This window comes from Salvelinus namaycush, chromosome 26 (genome assembly GCF_016432855.1).
Source record: "Salvelinus namaycush isolate Seneca chromosome 26, SaNama_1.0, whole genome shotgun sequence".
In the NCBI taxonomy this organism is placed as follows: Eukaryota; Metazoa; Chordata; class Actinopteri; order Salmoniformes; family Salmonidae; genus Salvelinus; species Salvelinus namaycush.
In genome coordinates, this window is record NC_052332.1 from 9514391 (window position 1) to 9529676 (window position 15286).

The 15286-nt window shown below is 43.2% G+C and overlaps 1 protein-coding gene across 2 annotated transcripts; it reads right to left on the bottom strand.

The window, feature by feature from the left end:
- Positions 1-857: 857 nt before the first annotated feature.
- LOC120021747 (set1/Ash2 histone methyltransferase complex subunit ASH2-like) lies at positions 858-13534 on the bottom strand. 2 transcript variants are annotated; one of them, XM_038965593.1, is made up of 17 exons: positions 13474-13534; positions 11667-11733; positions 11440-11585; positions 11158-11246; positions 10952-11046; positions 10679-10774; positions 10446-10541; positions 10296-10371; positions 10096-10113; positions 9392-9494; positions 8972-9189; positions 6286-6453; positions 5982-6175; positions 5731-5823; positions 3528-3626; positions 2042-2101; positions 858-1912 (listed from the first exon to the last, which is right to left on the bottom strand). In XM_038965593.1, exons 1-17 carry the CDS (start codon positions 13530-13532, stop codon positions 1805-1807), a joined length of 1785 nt encoding a protein of 594 aa, XP_038821521.1. In that variant the 5' UTR covers positions 13533-13534; the 3' UTR covers positions 858-1804. The 2 variants fall into 2 exon arrangements, with proteins under 2 accessions (XP_038821521.1, XP_038821522.1); XM_038965594.1 differs by lacking the exon at positions 10096-10113.
- Between the last annotated feature and the right edge of the window lie 1752 nt (positions 13535-15286).

Below are 15286 nucleotides of genomic sequence, written 5' to 3' on the forward strand. Positions count from 1 at the left end.
CAGGCACTGATGTTGGGCGATTAGGCCTGGCTCGCAGTCGGCGTTCCAATTAATCCCAATGGTGTTCGATGGGATTGAGGTCAGGGCTCTGTGCAGTCCAGTCAAGTTCTTCCACACCGATCTCAACAAACCATTTCTGTATGGACCTAGCTTTGTGCACGGGGGCATTGCCATGCTGAAACAGGAAAGGGCCTTCCCCAAACTGTTGCCACAAAGCTGGAAGCACAGAATCATCTAGAATGTCATTGTATGCTGTAGCGTTAAGGTTTTCCTTCACTGGAACTATGGGGCCTAGCCCAAACCATGAGAAACAGCCCCAGACCATTATTCCTCCTCCACCAAACTTTACAGTTGGCACTACACATTGCGACAGGTAGTGTTTTCCTGGCATTCTCCAAACCCAGATTTGTCCGTCGGACTGCCAAATACTGAAGCGTAATTCATCCCTCCAGAGAACGAGTTTCCACTGCTCCAGAGTCCAATGGCGGCGAGCTTTACATCACTCCAGCCGACGCTTGGCATTGTGATCTTAGGCTTGTTGCTGCTCGGCCATGGAGACCCATTTCATGACGCTCCCGACGAACAGTTCTTGTGCTGACGTTGCTTCCAGAGCCAGTTTGGAACGCGGTAGTGAGTGTTGCAACCAATGACAGATAACGCACTACGCCCTCGTGGTCCCATTCTGTGAGCTTGTGTGGCCTACTTCGCAGCTGAGCCTCATACTTCGTTATTGCTCAACGCTCCTAGACATTTCCACCTTCCAATAACAGCCCTTACAGTTGACCGGGTCAGCTCTAGCAGGGCAGAAATTTGACAAACTGACTTGTTGGAAAGGTGGCATCCTATGACGGTGCCACATTGAAAATCACTGATCTCTTCAGTAAAGCCATTCTACTGCCAATATTTGTCTATGGAGATTGCATGGCTGTGTGCTCGATTTTATACACCTGTGTGGCTGAAACAGCCAAATCCACTAGTTCGAAGGGGTGTCCACATACTTTTGTGTATATATAGTGTATTATGACAAATAACAGAATATAGGCAACTGAATCTGTTCATTTGAAGAGAGAACGTCTGTCAATAAGACTACCTGGGGTGCTGACAAACGTTAGATATATTAAATTGGATAATGAAATTGAAGCTTAGTTGGGTCAAAACAATGTACAGATTTGTTCCTTCCTTTTGAGGGAAATTTCACAATTTTAACTTCATATTCATCATCTCCACTCCAACATATGTGAAAATGGCACGTTTCTATGTTTTGTAGTAAAAGAGGAAACGGCAATGCCTACTCGTAATTGGTTGAAATCACATGATGCACACCGATGATGTCATTGGAAACACTTACGGTTCTCTATCTTTTTTACTACAAAAACAGAAACGCGCCATTTTCACATACGTTGACGTTGGGGTGATGCTGGAGATGATGAATATGAAGTATAATTTTTTTTTACACTTCCCTTTAACTGTTTTTGCATACTAGTACATGAATTTACAATGCTGAAACACCTGGAAGTGCTTCATAAGCTAAGAGTGTTATGTTCAGACACACGTAAAAATCACTGTCAACTGACATCAAAGTCTCCCTATTTTAGATCACACACATCTTTTCCATTAGGATTTATTCAAAAGTTACCAATGAAGGTAATGTTTAGAGAGTACAGTGAGAGAGTACAAAGAGAGTACAGTGTGTCTGTTCAGGTCGACATCAACCCACCTATATCTGCTGGAATGGACTCCTCCGTGCCTTTGTCCGAACACTCAACTGGCCGTCTGTGTGTTGAGCTCTGGTGTGCGCGTGTGTTCATCCTTCCCAGGGCGGGCTACGTCGTCCGTCCACGTCTGTCTCTACGTGGTACAGCATGTCAGCCAACGTGTGTTCGATCACCGCTCCCCAACCCATGTCACTCATCTGGGGAGACACACAAACGGGACACCAATTAATCCCATCTACAACCTCAAGTGACGTCAAAACTCCCAAGTACTGTATCTCTATTGCTTGTCTAATCAAATAAAAAAGCATGCATGTGTGTGTACTCACTGGCTGGTACTTGATGTCCTTTGGAGGGTGTTTGAAATGTGGTCCAAAGTTAACGGACACCTGGGAGAAAGGAGGGACGATCAACATAATGTGATTCAAATGGAAATGGGAAGTAGATACTGGGCTATATCAGAGCACAAAACTTCAGGGCATTGAATTATTTACAGTGCTGTAGGGCAAGGGTTCTTAAACTTTTTCAGCCTGGGACGCAAATTAGAAATTCTGTGTTTTTCCTGGGACCCAAGCTTAGGACAATATGCAACTACACATAAATATCGGTACATTTCATTGTCCTTATGCCTGAAACAAATGCAATAGAGACAAAAACAAATAATGAAATTAAATATCCATATAAATATATATTCATGTTTATTTTCCCCCATTAAAAAACACTCGTACATATCTGTCTATGTTGGAACTGTTGCTGTTAAAATACAATGCATATTTCTTTATTCTGAACTAGAATAAACTGATCACATCACACAGATGTAGACAGGAAAACACACACAGTCCTAATGAGAGCAGGTCTATTCTGGGCTCTGTTTTTGACAGTGTAACACTGAGGTCATGCTCAGCCTTGAAACTGTTTCTGTACTTGTTTTATAAGTATGTCAGAGTTGAGAACCCTGACTCGCATAGGTATGAGTAAGATGTACAGTAGGCCTGATCATTTTTCATCTTCATCTGTACTGTTACTAGGGTAGCTAGCTTGTTTTGGCGAATATTAGTTATTAGCTGTGTAGAAGGCCAGGGGATTGTTTGAAACAGAAACTCGCATCTACTATGACAGTTAGTATGCCCCTATTTCTGCTTATCATCACCTGTTATAAAATGACAACAATGCCTTGCTAGCTGACTTACTTTGTCATGTTTGAAGCACTGTTTCCTGAAGCATTCTGCCCTGTTCTGAAAGAACTCCCTGGGTTTACCATCATGCTGTGGATGTTTGGTCAGGACGTGTCGTTTTATTAATTTGATCGTTATGAGAGACTCATTACTACGGGTTTCCCCGCACAAAACACATTGTGGACGCTCCTCGTTATTAGTTTGTATGAATTGAGCTCAGTCAGAACTTGTGGCTGGCATGAGTCCTTTTGATGACAGCGGTGAGTGATGGCGAGTGGGAATAACAAGTCAGTGACTTGAACGACAGCGCTGCAGCGTGTGGGTCGCCGAGTGATCTTAAAGAAAACTGCAGAAAAAAGTTCTGGTAAACCGCGAAGCACACGGGCATCTCCCTCTCACACTTCCACAGCTGCCAAACTGAGCAGAGACCGCTGCTAAGCAGAGAGCGCACTGAACAGAGAGAGCAAATGCACTTTGCCAAATCAATTTCGGTAATTAATGAAATAATTATAAATTTACTCTGACACGTCGCGACCCACCATTAACAGGTCCGTGGGTCACGACCCATACTTTAAGGCTGCTACAGATGGAGATAGAGAGGAAATAGAACCCTTCAAACAGACACACACACAGCACTAACCGTGCAGCCCCTGTAGAGAGAGATGGCAGGGAAGTAAAGCCCCTCAAACAGGTTCTCATAGGCCTGACCCTGGTTCACCCCATTCTTATAGAACAGCATCTAGAAAGAGGGAAGAACAGAGATTTCAACAAATGGAAAAGCCGATTCCTATACCTACTGTCAACAAACGTTTGATATTGACAAAAATAGATTGAGATTATCCAAATTCATCAACATTCCAAATGGTACATCTATGGTTGCCACTGCTTTGAATGATCAACTGGTTCTAGTTATGCGTTCCACTGCTTTGAATGATCTACTGGTTCTAGTTATGCGTTCCACTGGTTTGAATGATCTTCTGGTTCTAGTTATGCGTTCCACTGGTTTGAATGATCTTCTGGTTCTAGTTATGCGTTCCACTGCTTTGAATGATCTACTGGTTCTAGTTATGCGTTCCACTGCTTTGAATGATCTACTGGTTCTAGTTATGCGTTCCACTGCTTTGAATGATCTACTGGTTCTAGTTATGCGTTCCACTGGTTTGAATGATCTTCTGGTTCTAGTTATGCGTTCCACTGGTTTGAATGATCTTCTGGTTCTAGTTATGCGTTCCACTGGTTTGAATGATCTTCTGGTTCTAGTTATGCGTTCCACTGCTTTGAATGATCTACTGGTTCTAGTTATGCGTTCCACTGCTTTGAATGATCTACTGGTTCTAGTTATGCGTTCCACTGCTTTGAATGATCTACTGGTTCTAGTTATGCGTTCCACTGCTTTGAATGATCTACTGGTTCTAGATATGCGTTCCACTGCTTTGAATGATCTACTGGTTCTAGTTATGCGTTCCACTGCTTTGAATGATCTACTGGTTCTAGTTATGCGTTCCACTGCTTTGAATGATCTTCTGGTTCTAGTTATGCGTTCCACTGTTTTGAATGATCTACTGGTTCTAGTTATGCGTTCCACTGCTTTGAATGATCTACTGGTTCTAGTTATGCGTTCCACTGTTTTGAATGATCTACTGGTTCTAGTTATGCGTTCCACTGTTTTGAATGATCTACTGGTTCTAGTTATGCGTTCCACTGCTTTGAATGATCTACTGGTTCTAGTTATGCGTTCCACTGCTTTGAATGAACAACTGGTTCTAGTTATGCGTTCCACTGCTTTGAATGATCTACTGGTTCTAGTTATGCGTTCCACTGCTTTGAATGATCTACTGGTTCTAGTTATGCGTTCCACTGCTTTGAATGATCTACTGGTTCTAGTTATGCGTTCCACTGCTTTGAATGATCAACTGGTTCTAGCTATGCGTTCCACTGTTTTGAATGATCAACTGGTTCTAGTTATGCATTCCACTGCTATGAATGATCTACTGGTTCTAGTTATGCGTTCCACTGCTTTGAATGATCAACTGGTTCTAGCTATGCATTCCACTGCTTTGAATGATCTACTGGTTCTAGTTATGCGTTCCACTGCTTTGAATGATCTACTGGTTCTAGATATGCGTTCCACTGCTTTGAATGATCTACTGGTTCTAGTAATGCGTTCCACTGCTTTGAATGATCTACTGGTTCTAGTTATGCGTTCCACTGCTTTGAATGATCTACTGGTTCTAGTTATGCATTCCACTGCTTTGAATGATCAACTGGTTCTAGTTATGCGTTCCACTGCTTTGAATGATCTACTGGTTCTAGTTATGCGTTCCACTGCTTTGAATGATCAACTGGTTCTAGTTATGCGTTCCACTGCTTTGAATGATCTACTGTTTCTAGTTATGCGTTCCACTGCTTTGAATGATCTACTGGTTCTAGTTATGCGTTCCACTGCTTTGAATGATCTACTGGTTCTAGTTATGCGTTCCACTGCTTTGAATGATCTACTGGTTCTAGTTATGCGTTCCACTGCTTTGAATGATCTACTGGTTCTAGTTATGCGTTCCACTGCTTTGAATGATCAACTGGTTCTAGTTATACATTCCACTGCTTTGAATGATCTACTGGTTCTAGTTATGCGTTCCACTGCTTTGAATGATCTACTGGTTCTAGTTATGCGTTCCACTGCTTTGAATGATCAACTGGTTCTAGCTATGCATTCCACTGCTTTGAATGATCTACTGGTTCTAGCTATGCATTCCACTGCTTTGAATGATCAACTGGTTCTAGTTATGTGTTCCACTGCTTTGAATGTCTGAGATATTGGTTCTAGTTCTATGCTGGAGCCTCACCCTGCTGGGGGTAACAGTCTTCAAGCTCTTCTCTGCCTTGTCCACATAGTCCTTCTCCTCAAAGTACAGGTAGCTCTTAAACTTAATCAGCGCCTGAGTGAACACAAAACACAAAGTGATGAGCGGTCAAGTCTCATAAAAACAGAAAGTGGATGTCTTCTATTTGCTAATCATAATTAGGATATTGTATTAATTCTCAGTTACTCATTAATCAACTATGGTATTTGGAAAAATATATATTTTTACAGGACCTTGTCTTTGTACGTGTCAGGCAGTGCCTTGGCTGTCTCAGTGCCGTCCGGTAGTTCTACGAAGAAGCCCAGAGTGTCTCCTTGTCCGTAGCCTGAGGAGTAGTGTTTCCCCACAGACTGGTGGAAGCGTGTCCCTTTCTTACTGCGCCACGAGTAGCTGAACTTATCATATCCCAGAGGGGCCTGCAGGTTACCTACAACACACACACACACAGGGAGACAGGACATGTTTTAACGTGTGGTATCGAGACCCACTAGACGGTGTCTCTCAGTGCGTGCGAGTGTGTGTCTCTGTAGTATCTACCTAGAGGCTGAGACCAGCCCAGTCTGGCTGCGGTGTCGGCGGGCATCTCATCGATGGAGACCTCAAAGTACCAGGATCCTGTCCTGACACCGTGGGAGGCTCTGACCATGCTGTAACCCTTCTCCCCCGTCACTGTCAGACGGTCATCTGAGATCTTCAGCTGAGGGGCTGCATACAGACAACTCAAATCAACGTTTGTCATGTGCACAGAATACAGCAGGTGTGAAAAGAACAGTGAAATGCTTACTTGCAAGCTCATCCTCAACGCAGTATTCAATGTAAAGAAATGGAAAACTGTCAAATCCAGAATAGATTCTTAAAAAAACATGGAATCAATACTAAGTCAAAAACAAAAACGCTATATATATATATATATATACATATATACATACATACATACATACATACATACATACATACACACATACACACATACACACACAGATAATAAATATATATACACATATACACAGATAATAAATATATATACACATATACACACACATACATATTTATACATACACACATATATATACGGTTGAAGTCGGAAGTTAAATAAATTTATTCTATCTGACAGGTCACACTTCCAGATAGCAAAGAATATATAACTTCTCTATAAAAAATGTCTATATGCTCTTTGAAACTTAATAATAGCCAATTATATTTCCACCAACCATTGCATTTGATTGGAAAAGAAATGTAAGGCTTCAGGGTTAACTTGAGGGTTAAACGAATGCATTCTGGGAAATGTATTATTTTTCCCATATTGAACAAAATTAAAGTGATTACTGAAATATAATAACTTAGAATATTCACATACAGGTTTTGTTTTCCTTGATCATACATTTTAAGGTTTTGTCCTGAAAATCTATTGTTTCAACAATATTTCATATGCATGTACAGTTGAAGTCGGACGTTTACATACACCTTAGCCAAATACATTTAAACTCAGTTTTTCACAATTACTGACATTTAATCAGTTAAAATTCCCTGTCTTAGGTCAGTTAGGATCACCACTTTATTTTAAGAATGTGAAATGTCAGAATAATAGTAGAGAGAATGATTTATTTCAGCTTTTATTTCTTTCATCACATTCCCAGTGGGTCAGAAGTTTACATACACTCAATGGGTATTTGGTAGCATTGCCTGTAAATTGTTTAACTTGGGTCAAACATTTTGGGTAGCCTTCCACAAGCTTCCCACAATACGTTGGGTGAACTTTGGCCCAGTCCTCCTGACAGAGCTGGTGTAACTGAGTCAGGTTTGTAGGCCTCCTTGCTCGCACATGCTTTGTCAGTTGAACCTACATATTTTCTATAGGATTGAGGTCAGGGCTTTGTGATGGCCACTCCAACACCTTGACTTTGTTGTCCTTAAGCCATTTTGCCACAACTTTGGAAGTATGCTTGGGATCATTGTCCATTTGGAAGACCCATTTGCGACCAAGCTTTAACTTCCTGACTGATGTCTTGAGATGTTGCTTCAATATATCCACGTAATTTTCCTGCCTCGTGATGCCATCTATTTTGTGAAGTGCACCAGTCCCTCCTGCAGCCAAGCACCCCCACAACATGATGCTGCCACCCCCGTGCTTCACGGTTGGGATGGTGTTCTTCGGCTTGCAAGCCTCCCCCCTTTTTCCTCCAGACATGACGATGGTCATTACGGCCAAACAGTTCTATTTTTTTTCATCAGACAGGAGGACATTTCTCCAAAAAGTACAATCTTTGTCCCCATGTGCAGTTGCAAACCGTAGTCTGGCTTTTTTATGGCGGTTTTGGAGCAGTGGCTTCTTCCTTGCTGAGCAGCCTTTCAGGTTATGTCGATATAGGACTCATTTTACTGTGGATATGGATACTTTTGTACCTGTTTCCTCCAGCATCTTCACAAGGTCCTTTGCTGTTGTTCTGGGATTGATTTTCACTTCTCGCACCAAAGTACGTTCATCTCTAGGAGACAGAACGGGTGTCCTTCCTGAGCGGTATGACGGCTGCGTGGTCCCATGGTGTTTATACTTGTGTACTGTTGTTTGTATAGATGAACGTGGTACCTTCAGGCATTTGGAAATTGCTCCCAAGGATGAACCAGACTTGTGGAGGACTACAATATTTTTTCTGAGGTCTTGGCTGATTTCTTTAGATCTTTACATGATGGCAAGCAAAGAGGAACTGAGTTTGAAGGTAGGCCTTGATATACATCCACAGGTACACCTACAATTGACTCAAATTATGTCAATTAGCCTATCAGAAGCTTCTAAAGCCATGACATCATTTTCTGGAATTTTCCAAGCTTTTTAAAGGCACAGTCAACTTAGTGTTTGTAAACTTCTGACCCACGGGAATTGTGATTCAGTGAATTATAAGTTCAATAATCTGTCTGTAAACGATTGTTGGAAAAATTACTTGTGTCATGCAAAGTAAATTTGTGGAGTGGTTGAAAAACGAGTTTTAATGACTCCAAACTAAGTATGTAAACTTCCAATTTCAACTGTATATACACACACACTCGGTATCAGTGTCGTAAAATTGAAATTACAGACACACACACAAGCACAAAGATGCCCACACACACACACACACACACACAGACAATATTCTCAGAGAAGGTGAAAGACATTACTGGGTAAGGCCAATAAGAAGAAGCCCATCTCCACTACATTACAGTAGGATTTCCTGTGTGTGTGTACCTCTGTCGTGCAGGGCTAGCAGTACTCTCTCGTAGAGACAGGCTCTGTAGAGGTCTCCGGGGATGGGTTTCCCAGCCCAGCAGTCCAGCTCTAGTTTCTCTGGGTCGGGGGCATGGGGGTCCGGCTCTGCTAGGATGTAGCGGTAGCCATCTTTGTTAAAGGGGTGCTCCAGGGGGTAACCATGGGGGGGTAGACGCTGGGCCGAAAACAGAGGGTCACTACAGAGGGCAAGGAGAGAGGAAAGAATGCGAGAGAACAGGATTGTGTGTATTTGGGATAGAAAGCGAAATGAGGTGGAGGGAAAGAGAAGGAGAATAACAGAGAGAGAGGAGAGTTACATTGATTGCATATTAAAATACATCCTATATCTCTTCAGACCTATAAGAACACCAAGGACATATGCTTCAGTCTGTGTTGTACCTGCGTGTTCTCTTGGCTGATCCGGCTGTGGCTCCCTCCTGTTGCTGCTGCTGGTGCTTACGCTTGGCTCCTCTACCTTTCCCTGGGCCGGGGGCCAGACCACCTTCACACGACAAATACACAAGTTACAATATAGAACACACACACATTCAGCAAAAAGTCACCAAAGAGGCACAAGCGTGGATTGAGCAGGGAGGGACACCACATATTAGGGTGAAAGAAGAGTAGCAGACACTCAAGAGGAAGCCAGGGGATTATTTCACACCACTTCGCGGCTGCATCCCAACAATAACAGCCTCCTTTGGTCTGTCCTTTACCACTCACCACTGGGTACGGAAAGGAAGACGAGGCTGTTCCAGAGCATTGGGATGAAGCCCGGGAACTCAGGAGCAGAAAGCCAGAGGAAATTAAATCATTCAATCAGTCCACTAATCAAAAGCCAGCTCAAAAGGGTAAAAGCTTCAGGGAACCAAGCATAAGCGCAGAGCAGGTGAGGGATGGGGTTTCCATTGGAGCAGGGTGAAGTTGCCCATTGACGCTAATCTAAGGTCAGATTGCATTTTGCCCCTTAATTGTTTAGCTAAGGAATGGGGGAGGGTAAGCTGATCCTAGATCTGTGCCTATGGCAACCTCTACCCGGAAAGTTGCGAAAGCACAAAACACAGAGCTCAGCGGTAGATACTAAACCACCACATCATATTCACCTGAGAAACAAGGTCCACCTGGAACGCAACACAGCATGTACAGAGCATTTATAACACCCCTTAGGGCTTTAGTGTGGGATTATGCTCTGTGACACTTTCATAACTAATTCCATGAAAAACTGTGTGTGACACGTGTCGTGTGTTTGGTGCGAATATGTGTTGATGTGTTTAGCGAGTGTGTTGGTATGTTTTGAGTTTACCGTTGAGCCCTCCAGGAGTGGGAGCAGCGGTGGTCTGTTTCTGGTTGTCGTAAGATGGTCCAATGTTGCCCAGATCCTGAGATGAAAAATCAACCTATAGTCAGCCTCACAGTGTGTGTGTGTGTGTTGTGTTGTATTGTATTTTCCTACCTGGTCCAGCAGGCCAAACTTGGGGTAGTCCTCCTCTGGATCCTTACTGCCTGGGTCTGGGTGCTCCTTCACCAGGAACACATCCCGCTCTTTACTCTGAAACACAGTCAAATCAAGTAAAGACATGATTCTAAAAGAGAAAGTCCGGCTACTTTTTCCATGGTACTTTTTCCATGGTGTGACGTGTGCAGTTTGGTGCATATGTGTAAGTCGGTGGTTGCTCATAGAATCACCATGGTTTTGACTATGTTGTTGGGCCAGGTGAGCTTTCCAGGTCTCTGTCGGGTGGTCATACACTCCCAGTACTTATCAATGAACGGGATGATGTCCTGCAAGGAGAGAGGGGGAGGACAGGAAAACACGAACAAAACACATCCAGAGTCTTTAAGCAGGTGTAGAGAACGGAAAAACATACGCAAAAGACTGTGTTGTATCTTGGCGTGCCTTTTCAAAAGATCACATTGGCTTTCAAAGTGGATTATGTAGGGACTGTTGAGAGGACTGACCTTGTCTTTGGAGAACATTGTCTTGGGGTGCTCTTCCTGAGTCCTGGACCTCCATGTGAGGTTAGCCAGGGCAGTCAGACACATCTCCTTCAGGTCTGGAACACACAGCGACACTCAATCAGTACAATCAATCGATAACAGACCATCAATAATCCCCAAGCTCACACATGCACACGGAAGTGTATCAGCTGAATGAGAACACCTACTGGCTTGTTTCCTGAGGAAGTAGGTGTTGCCGCTGTGATGACACACGTTACAATGGAACACATAGTTGGTCATGAAAGGCAAACAAGTCCTGGAGAGAGAGAGGGAGAAAGACTCATCAAAAAAAAACTTGATCCTGATATGTTCATCTCAGCCAGTACCTGGTTAGTCGAGCTACAGGGAGCAATTTAAAAAGGTCTAACAAGCTTATTAGACTTAAAATCAGTTGGCCAAAGGCCTCCATGATAAGAGAGAGATTGAGTTAGTCAGTGAGTCAGACGTACGCGGTGTCAATGCTGAAGGTGTCGGCCGTGAACCACTTCATACAGAGAGCACACTGCAGCTCCACCTCTCCCTGGTGCCTGCCACTTTCCTCGTCCCCAGAACCTGTCTGGGTGTCAGCCGCCTCCAAACCCTCACCACCCGTGTCCTGAGGAGAACACAGGGAAAGGGTTAGCTACTGTCTGAGAACAGGGATGCTCAGAGAACTGCTGTATAAGAGGTGTAATACCATGGCCTCTTTGCCATTTGATGACTCAGTGTCCATGTTGCCCGTCAGGTCCCCAAATCCAGCATCACTGGAAGTAAACAAACATATCAACATGAACATTAGCTTAGCTTCAGCTATGTATTTGGTACAAACAATTCCCTAAGCTCTAGACCTTAGCTGAATCTGGTAATGAATGGTGTGGCTGTTGAACAAGTTGAGACTAAATTACTTGGTGTTACATTAGATTGTAAACTGTCAAGGTCAAAACATAGATTGAATGGTTGTAAAGATGGGGAGAGGTCTGTCCGTAATAAAGATATGTTCTGCTTTTTTGACACCACACTCCACAAAGCAAGTCCTGCAGGCTCTAGTTTTGTCTTCTCTTGATTAGTACCTCCCGGGTGGCGCAGTGGTCTAGGGCACTGCATCGCAGTGCTAGCTGCGCCACCAGAGTCTCTGGGTTCGCGCCCAGGCTGGGCTGGGTTCGCGCCCAGGCTCTGTCGCAGCCGGCCGCAACCGGGAGGTCCGTGGGGCGACGCACAATTGGCATAGCGTTGTCCGGGTTAGGGAGGGTTTGGCCGGTAGGGATATCCTTGTCTCAGTATGTAAAAAAATAAATAATAATAATGTAATAAAATGTATGCACTCTACTGTAAGTCGCTCTGGATAAGAGCGTCTGCTAAATGACTAAAATGTAAAAAAAAAAATGTAAAATTATTGTCTAGCCATGTGGTCAAGTGGTGCTAAGAAAGTTGCAGCTGGCCCAGAACAGAGTGGCGCATCATTGTAATCAGAGGGCTAATATAAATACTATACATGACAGTCTCTTGACTAAGAGTTGAGAAACTGACCGCATCACTTTTTATAAGAAACAATGTGAAAATTCCAAATGATTTGTATAGTCAACTTATGCACAGCTGACACACACACATACCCCACCAGACACGCCACCAGGGGTCTTTTCATAGTCCCCAAATCCAAAACAAATGCAAGAAAGCTTACAGTATTATATAGTGCCATTATTGCATGGCACTCCCATCTCATATTGCTCAAATGAACAGCAAACCTGTTGTTTTTCTTTAACAGATAAAGCAACACCTCACAGCACAAGACCTGTCCCATATTTGCCCTAGATATTTTGTGTATGTATTGATATGTAGGCTATGTATGTAGTTATGTCCTTGAACTGTTCTTGTCTATTAACGTTCTGTATTATGTCATGTTCTGTGTGGACCACAGTACGACTAGCTGCGGCTTTCGCAACAACTAGTATTAACGTTAGGGATCCTAATAAAATACCAATGCTGACAGCTCGGATAAAGCGCTCAAAACTCGTTAATTTCGTATTTGGGATAAATGACAGCTTGTGCACACAGACAAATGTTTTTCAGAACTATAGTAACATCTTTACTTTTGTGAGTAACGAAAGTAATAGAGAAAGATGCAGAGCCGCGCTGAAGAACGTTCAGCCTTGGCTCAGCATCCGCAAGCCGCACGTAACTCCCCGGACCTGAGCTAGCTATTTTCACTTGGTTTACTAGTTAGCTAGGTTCTGCATGATTCATGCTAGAGATTTATTTAGAAGCAAATATTCGACAAAGAAATCAACCTGTTCTTTCATGCTTTAGTTAGTTTGTTGCAAGTTAGCTTACAAGTTGGGCATTTGAATGAGACAACTAACGTTGTTAGCTTGTTAGCCAGCTAGCTTCAGCTCAGTTAGCTAACGTCAGCGGGCTAGCTTGTTGAGCAATATTCATCTGGTTGTCTAGCATCAAACTTAAACAACAAACAAAACGACTGCCCTTTCCCTGTTTTAATGGAGACTTACCAGTCTCCAGTATCTGGTTCAACAACAGAAGCACTGCCCGCTTCCCCTTCCGACGCCATGTTTCAAATCTATGAAATATGACATCTCGCGAGACGTTTTGGTGTAATCTAACGCTAAACGCCAAGCGCTGATCTGGAGTCAGTTTCAGCTTTTCGCATGTGAACATTATACATGCATTGGGGTAGGGGAAATATGATCCTATATCAGTGACAATTAAGTAGAAACTACTGTGAGTGTTCCATTAAATTATTTTGCACTGCTCGGATGGTAGTTGCTAATTGGAATCCTTGGGAAGTCCCTACCTTAAACCCAAACCCTTGCCTAACCATAACCTTAACCCTTATATCAATCATACCATACCATAACCCGTTTTACATTTCAACTTAAATTGGGTCAGAGGTGAACGTCCCAAGGTTCCCACTTAGACTTTTCTCTGCTAGGATGGTCCTTATAAAAAACAACACTCTGAGTGCAGCATTATTGTAGAACAGAAACACAGCTGATTAATCAAATTGCATTCTAAACTGAAGATCATGATTAGGTGATTATTGGAGTCGGGTGTGTTAGCTGGGGCTGGGGCAAAACTGTAACACCAATCAGGCCCTCGGGGACTGGAATTGCCCACGCCTGTTGTAAAACATGTTTTTTAGTCAAACCCCACATCTATAAATGAAATAGCAATTTCTTGTTTGAACACATAAGCTTACATTTATGACCACAGACAAACCCCTTCCTAATGTGTGGTTAAACATGTCTAAAACACATTTATTACCACAATCAATGCTATAATGCCATTCTGATATTTATTGGCAGTTTCCTCCGGCTTTACCATGAGGACAGAAGGGCACCATTATACCCCATAGGCGTGTGTCCAAAAGTGTGGCAGACAGATAGACCGTAAAGGAATCCTACTGCTGTGGAATGCTAAGAGCACCCCTGAGTGTGGTTAGAAGTGCTTTTAACTGTTGTTAAGGAGATTACATATTTGTAGGTTCTCCTCCTTTTCGCTCTCTTATGGTAGTGGAGCCCATCTGTGAGATAGAGTGGAGAGAGGCAGGTCGAAGGGGGGTAAGGAGGAGAGGGGTGAGGGGTAGTTATGAATGGGGTACCCCCTGTATGCCCATTCAATTCTCAATTACACCATGACTGTCAGGATACATACATTTCACCAAAGGAGAGGGATACGGATGGATACTAGTTCATTATTTCCCCCACTGTAGCCTAGGCTCTACCATCGGTATAGCTAACAATATCTAACCACAATGCATGATGTCTATCATGACACAATGTTGATGGGTAAGTTCAATCTTTATTTAGGCTTTACTAATAGACACAAAGGATAGACCTGGGCCTGGTTAAAGTTCAAAAGTATACTGTATAATCGAGAAAATCTCTGCCTCTTCCACAGTCTTCTTCTTGCCCTCCCCCCTCCTTATCTTCACCTCCTTCTCACCCCTCTCTGTCAGATTTAGATCAGATACCAGTTTTATTCGATTTTTAGCAATATGGAAGGTCATGTAAAAATGTAAGGTAAATACACTCACTTTTTAAGTCAAGATTATGTCAAGAATATAGAATAAAGTTGATGCAATAGTACTTAGGACTCTTTCTTCGACCCTGGGTAAGCCAGTGCTTGGTGTGGGTTGACAAGTTTGATGCTCTTCACCACACATTTCATAAATGGTCCCCCCCCTGGTCTCCTCTGGTCCTGTTGGACAAAGGCATGGGTCAGGGAGGGTCAGGCCCACTGGTGACATCTGCTAATTGTCCCGGTGGGCCGGCCTCTCTTCTCCCCTCAATACCAGCCGCTCTG

Coding starts and splice junctions, on each gene's coding strand:
- LOC120021747 (XM_038965593.1), bottom strand. CDS start 13,532: ATGGCGTCGGAAGGGGAAGCGGGCAGTGCTTCTGTTGTTGAACCAGAT. Junction 10,775..10,951: donor CAATGTTCTCCAAAGACAAG/GTCAGTCCTCTC, acceptor CTCTCCTTGCAG/GACATCATCCCGTTCATTGA. Junction 10,372..10,445: donor AGTTTGGCCTGCTGGACCAG/GTAGGAAAATAC, acceptor TTTTCATCTCAG/GATCTGGGCAACATTGGACC.